Source organism: Capsicum annuum, chromosome 11 (assembly GCF_002878395.1).
Source record: "Capsicum annuum cultivar UCD-10X-F1 chromosome 11, UCD10Xv1.1, whole genome shotgun sequence".
Taxonomy (NCBI): domain Eukaryota; kingdom Viridiplantae; phylum Streptophyta; class Magnoliopsida; order Solanales; family Solanaceae; genus Capsicum; species Capsicum annuum.
In genome coordinates, this window is record NC_061121.1 from 134925227 (window position 1) to 134932219 (window position 6993).

The window sequence follows — 6993 nt, forward strand, 5'->3', positions numbered from 1 at the left end:
TTTTTTTTCCAATATGGATATACATGATTACTTCATTACTCTACTTCTTAAATTGAGAATTTATGCTATGAATTGCATACTACTACAATGAATTGATATTTCTAAAGGCTTTCGAGATAAAAGTCGTGATTTGAGTTGTACTACGGGATATGTATTCTTATTATGGATTGAAGGTCTCAAGTGCTTTTTAAAAGTTGTTGTCATAATTTAATTGTCGAATTGAAAGAATAATCATTTGAGTACATTAACCTTGAACTCGCAGAGTCGAGATGATTTTGACTATGAGAAAGATTGATTTTGATATAGATGTTGAGATGAATTTTGGTATTTTTTTTAGATGATTTTGACGAGTTTAATTGTTGAAATTATTACGTATTGAGTCTTCATATCCTTGTCCAAATGTCGAGTCGGTTATGGTTCAATGCATTGATACCTTATTGATGTTGAAAAAGATTGAAATATTTTAAGTCGAATTTGGGGTTAGGAATCCACAAATTGTTGATGAATTATAAATTGAGATATTTGTTTTGATCTTTATGATAGATCCCTGTGATGATGATGGTGGATTTCCTAATGCGTTCTGAGCTTGTCGGGGAGTAGTACTTAGCACCGAGAGGGAAATTTGGTATTTCCCCAAACCTATGTGCCATCGTAGGGTTGTTTGATGATGATATTATTGGCCAGAGAGCCCGATTGTAATTATTACAGTTTTAAGGTCGTACTCCCTGGCAAAGAGTATGACGCTTCTGCCAAAGGGGGTTTCAAACGTTGGTATTCCACGTAGCTCACGTGGGGTTGTCGGTTATAGGAAACTCCCCTGTCCATAAAATTCATGTTTCTTGAATTACCGAGTCACTCCGAGATTTGAGTCAAAGAGTTGAGATATTATGATGAATTATGATTACCTATGATGAATTATGACGATATGATGATTTATGATGATTTATCATAATTTATTATTTTTGATGATTTACATGGATTATGAGATTTTACCATTTGAACTATTTATTATGAAAGTATGAAGAGTATGATTTGATATAACTCAAGCCAAGTGAGTCATCATTGTCTGTATGCATGTTTTCATGAAATTGATGATGTTATTTAAAGTGTTGCATGCACCCCCATATACTCAGTACATTTTCTTTGTGCTGACCCCCATCTACTATTCTATTCAGTTGCAGCATCTGGTCAGCAGGTAAAGGAGTCCTTATAGTTCAAGGTCTTGTGTTGGTTATTTCAGTTCAGAGACAGTGTATCTTCTTCTGTCGGCCATATTGAGTGGGATGGTTGGGAGTCATGACCCGTTTATGTACAGGCAATACTAGTAGAGGCTTCATAGACAGTAGTAGTGGCTGATGTATTCAGTCTCCTTCTTGTATATGTATATATGTTAGTAGAATTGTCATCTTGTAATTCCAATATTGTATTGAACAGATTCTGTATTGAGATATTTTCAGCTTCATTCTCTCAAAATTATATTTTAAATCAGCTGTTTTTGAGTTATACCTATGAAAAGGTTAGCTTGGGGTCACTTGTGACCCTAAGCATCGTATGGCATCTCGGGACTCGATTTTCAGTGCGTTACATTAGCTTTGGATGGTTTCAGGTGGGGTAGGGGTAGGCCGAAGAAATATTGGAGAGAAGTGATTAGACGTGACATGGAGCAGTTACAGCTTACTGAGGACATGACCCTAGATAGGAAGGATTCGAGGACGCGAATTAGGATAGAAGGCTAGTACATGCTGGAGGGTCGTAGTTAGTAATTAGGAGAGCGTCGGGGTGGTGGGTGCCTTTGGTTCGTTAGCGTAGGGTATTACTTTATGGATGTCTTATTTCTATTGTTCCATCTTGTTTCATGTTTTTATTATAAATTTATTTATTACTCATTGTCTTGAGCCTGGGATCTATCGAAGAAATTGAACTACTTAGGTATCCACATAATATTACTTTGAGAGATAGTAGTTTAGACGTCTTAGTAATTTGCCAACTTAATTTTTATTGGAACTACTCTATGACCATTTTTTTTAATCTTTTTAGTGAAAACATTTAATTTTTTCTTCAATCACATTATAATTGTAAAAAAATTGAGAAAACTGAAAAACCGAAAAAACCCGACTAAAACCAAAATAAAAAAATCGATTGTATATTGGTTTGATTTGGTTTATAGATTTAGAAAACCTACATGATTGATTTGGTTATATTTTTAATAAAAAATCGAACCAACCCGACCTATGTACAGCCCTGTAATCAGCAAGGGCATTTTTGAGCCCATTTGGTAGATGGATGGTATATTTTAACCATTTTCTATACTTCAAAGGTGTTTTAGGTATTTTTCCATTATTTTTAATATTTCTTTCACTGTCATAACTCAAATTAATTTTTAAAATTCATTTATTCAAAACACAATTCAAAAAAAAGTGCTTCTCTTGTATGTTCAATTTGAGAGTTGAAAAACTAGTGGTCATGCAAATGAAATTCCATTTGGAGAATCCATGACCACCACTCATTACAAATAGAACCAAATCCATTCTCACCCTTAACTTTTCCACCACCAAAACTATAGATCCCAAAAGCAAAATTAAATTCCATAGGGGGGAAAAGACTATGCAGATTGTTCTGTCACAATTCTTTCTCCACCAACTACTCCTCTCATTTCTTCTTCTTCATCTTCATCCTATGGCCAAGAGTCTGCCCGAATAACTCCTTTCTATTCTACTACACTGTTATATATTCTTTTTTTTTTCAATTCCATTTAAGTCATGACTTCTTCCTACTCTATGTCTTCTATCAGAAACTCTACCAAACTAGTTGTTCACAATTCTTATCTTTTCTTTCCAAGACAAAGGCTTTGTGTGTTTTCCAATGAAATCCAATTTCATAAGAAAGATTTTCTTGTACTCAAGCCACAAATTTCTTCTACTTTTTCATTTTTGAGACTGAAAAAATCCAGCTTTACACACCCTTTTGCTGCCTTATCATCTTTTGCTGAATCAGATGGTGATAAAAACTTTGAAGTTAAATCCCATCAAGAAAATGCAATTTCCTCTGAGGATGAAGATGAATTGCCTGGAATGGCACAAGCTTTTCACATATCTTCAAGTACAGCTTCTGCTATATCAATATGCATTGCATTAGCTGCACTGGTTTTGCCATATTTCATGAAGTCTTTGGGTCAAGGATTGGCCTTCAAGTACAAGATTTTGTCTTATGTAACAATCTTGTTTGGTTTTTACATGGCTTGGAATATTGGAGCCAATGATGTTGCAAATGCTATGGGAACTTCAGTTGGTTCAGGGGCATTGAGCCTCCGACAAGCCGTTGTCATGGCGGGGATTCTTGAATTTTCAGGGGCACTGCTAATGGGAACACATGTTACCAATACAATGCAGAAGGGTATTCTTGTGGCTAATGTTTTCCAAGGAAAAGATACTTTACTCTTTGCTGGTCTGCTTTCTTCTTTGGCTGCTGCAGGGACATGGTTGCAGGTGCATTCCCTTTCTATTCTATCGCTTATCCATAGTTCAAAAGATTAAAACATAGCTTGTCTATTGTACACATGTCCTGGTTGAGTTGCTAGTCCCATTTATATAATGTATTTGAATTAATATATGATGATGTTTACATCATCGTAAAGAATTTTTAGGTTACCGTAATTCAACTTATTATAGTAGATTATTAACGCTTTATTATTAAATAAAGTTACTTGTAATTAATTTTTAAAAGTGACATAATTGTGTATGCATTTCATATGTACATAGAAGTTAAACAAGTAGGGACTTGAAAATCAATGCTCTTGATGATTTTCTTTCCATTTGCTTAAGCTTTGATGAGCTAAGTTACCCGAAACATGTGCCAAGGGAGGAAACTGAAATGGATCGAAACTACTGTTATTAAAAACTGGAAAATGAAGTAGTGACATGAATTGGAAGGAATTGAAGAATAAGCTAATCAATTTAGCTTGTAAGGAATTCATAGTAATTTTGGATATTCCTGATTTCTACAAGGTAGTGTCCTGTCCTAGGTTCTGTTCTGATTATTCAATGAGACAAGGAGTTAAGAAGTAGGATTCATAAGCATACATTGGAAACACCACTGAAATGCCTGACCTTTAAGAGTCCTCTTGAGTTTCTTGTTACTGAATAAAACTAAAAACAACTTAGGCCTGCATTTCTTTAGCCGTCGCCTCAATAGTAACACTAAGAAACATTGTCTTATGATATTATTGCAAGGAATGGGACTTGAGTCCCACATTGGTTAAATGGGGAGCTAATGTGGGTTTATATAGCTTTGGGCTCTCCTACCTCAATAGCTAGCTTTTGGGGTGTGATTTTCCTAACATTGTATCACATTGTCAAGAAAATTATTCGCTTTGACTGATGGTGCATAAATTATCAAAACAACCAAGGACAAACTTAATAGATGTGCTTGACATAACTTTATTTTATTTTCTTGACGGAATGGAACAAGTAATTACTTAACAAAGTCTTGTGATTTGACTATCGATATAGGTCATTAATCTGAACTGACAAATAGTAAACATCAACATTTCAAGCCATGTCAATCGTTCTGTAGATTAACCGAAATAGTTTGCTTAAAGTCATGTAAACTTTCTTGGTTGTTATCATGTTTCTTTCACAAAAGCCGCTCTGAGAAGCTATTGAAATGATAAATTCTTGATAGTGCACAAATGGAACTTCAGTTCAAATTTACATGGGAATACAGAAACTACCCTGGCATTAAATTGCCCGTATTAACTTTTTAGACTCTAATTGCTAAAAAATGGCTAATAAGTCTTAACTAGAACCTCTGCCTTCGCTTCATTTTTAGTGCAGATGAATCTCCAATATATCACTCTGCATCTATCTGATTACGCATTTGACAGATGAAACACTTGTTGTCCACTTAGCAATTCACCAAGTACTCTCATCTGAAATTTCTGGCTAACTCCCTGTCTTCTTGCTCAGGTTGCATCATATTATGGCTGGCCAGTATCCACTACACATTGTATTGTAGGCTCCATGGTTGGTTTTGGTCTTGTTTATGGGGGAGCTGGTGCAGTCTTTTGGAGTTCACTGGCAAGGGTAACTTCCTCATGGGTGATCTCACCTTTACTGGGAGCAGTGGTGTCCTTTCTTGTGTATAAATGCATCCGGAGGGTATGTTCTTCTGATGTGCATACTCTGCCTCAGGCTCTAGTGACGAGACTTTCTGAATGCAACTGACAATTCCTAATCCTGGTGTCTTTTACTATTTTTAGTTTGTGTACAGTGCTCGGAACCCAGGACTAGCGGCTGCAGCAGCTGCACCAATTGCTGTCTTTCTTGGTGTCACCGGAATATCTTTCGTAGCTCTCCCTCTGAGCAAGACTTTGAATCTAGCTGTTGGCCAGGCTATAACCTGTGGCGCCATTGGTGCATTTGTAGTTGACAGGATCATCCGAGGCCAACTTGGCCACCTCCTTGCCAAGGCCAGTTCAAAAGAACCAGAACCAGAACCAGAAACCACTGACACTAAAAACATTGGATTTCTTTCAGATATTGCAGGTCCTAAAGGAACACAACTGAAAATAGTTTATGGTGTTTTTGGCTACATGCAAGTCTTATCAGCCTGCTTCATGTCATTTGCTCATGGTGGAAATGATGTTTCCAATGCAATAGGACCATTGGCTGCAGCATTATCCATTCTTCAGGGAGGGCTTAGCGCAGCCGACATTGTTATTCCAAATGATATTCTAGCATGGGGAGGCTTTGGAATTGTGGCAGGGCTAACAATGTGGGGATACAGAGTGATTGCAACTATTGGAAAGAAGATAACAGAACTAACACCCACCAGAGGATTTGCAGCTGAGTTTGCAGCTGCATCTGTGGTTTTGTGCGCGTCCAAGCTGGGCTTACCAATCTCAGGCACGCATACCCTGGTGGGAGCAGTCATGGGCGTTGGTTTTGCTCGAGGACTTAACAGTGTAAGGTCAGAGACAGTGAAAGAGATTGCGACTTCCTGGGTAGTGACAATTCCAGCTGGTGCTACCTTTGCTGTTATTTACACATGGATATTCACTAAGCTCTTGTCATACATACTCTGTGTGTAAATTAACAGACAACACAGCACAAACTTCTCGGTGTATGTGATTAATTAGGAAATCACATAGATGGACTTCCTGTCGTGATTTGAGAACTGCAATTTTTGAACCTCATTGATCCATGAGCGGGAGTAAAGTCCATTAGTTTGGACGAAGAACAAGAAATGTTTTGTTGTCCGTTGAGCAATTTGCTTACTTGTAAATTTTGCTTCTTAAACTATTGGTTTGGTTGGTCTTATAGCTCAAACTGTGGATTTCTACAACATAGAATAACTTCCAAAAACTCCGAAACATGGTTTTGATCAAGCTGTATCAGCAACCATCAAAATTTGCAGATAGGCGTAGCACCAAATATAGAGACATCATAAGGTTTCTCTAAAATATTTAAGCCTCACAGATATTACCTCTACAGCTACTGAATATAAAAGAAATTAAAGAGCATATAAGTTCATTATACACCAGAGTACCAAACCAAGGATAGTGATATTGACAGTATCCCAAGTAACTCTGGTGGTGACTGTAAGACAAAACAGCTGGTTCAGGTAACAAAAGATCCTATATGAGCTGCTAAATTTTCTGTTGGATTTAAGAAAACTTCATTTGTTACTTTGTATTTTACCCAGAGGTGGATGCAGCATATACCGACATCGGGTTCATCCAGTTCTTTCAACACAGAGCATAAATTTATGTGTAGAAGTTCACGGAAATTGAAACAAATAGTAGATATGAACCCATAAGTTTAAACATGCGATGGGTTCAATGGTTAGAACCTTACATGTTGAACCCATAAAACTTAATTTCTACATTCACCTCTGATTTACTTGCATGTCAGGTTGCCGTTCGTAAGACATTAAAGTTTGAAACTCTTATTCGCATGCCTGGGACCGGTAGATCAACACCCCAGGGGCCAATAT

At 36.9% G+C, this 6993-nt stretch overlaps 1 protein-coding gene across 1 annotated transcript; it reads left to right on the forward strand.

Moving 5' to 3' along the window:
• Positions 1 to 2407: 2407 nt before the first annotated feature.
• Positions 2408 to 6326, forward strand: LOC107854193 (inorganic phosphate transporter 2-1, chloroplastic). The gene is made up of 3 exons (XM_016699195.2): positions 2408 to 3485; positions 4965 to 5156; positions 5258 to 6326. Exons 1-3 carry the CDS (start codon positions 2760 to 2762, stop codon positions 6086 to 6088), a joined length of 1749 nt encoding a protein of 582 aa, XP_016554681.2. The 5' UTR covers positions 2408 to 2759; the 3' UTR covers positions 6089 to 6326.
• The last annotated feature ends 667 nt before the right edge of the window (positions 6327 to 6993 follow it).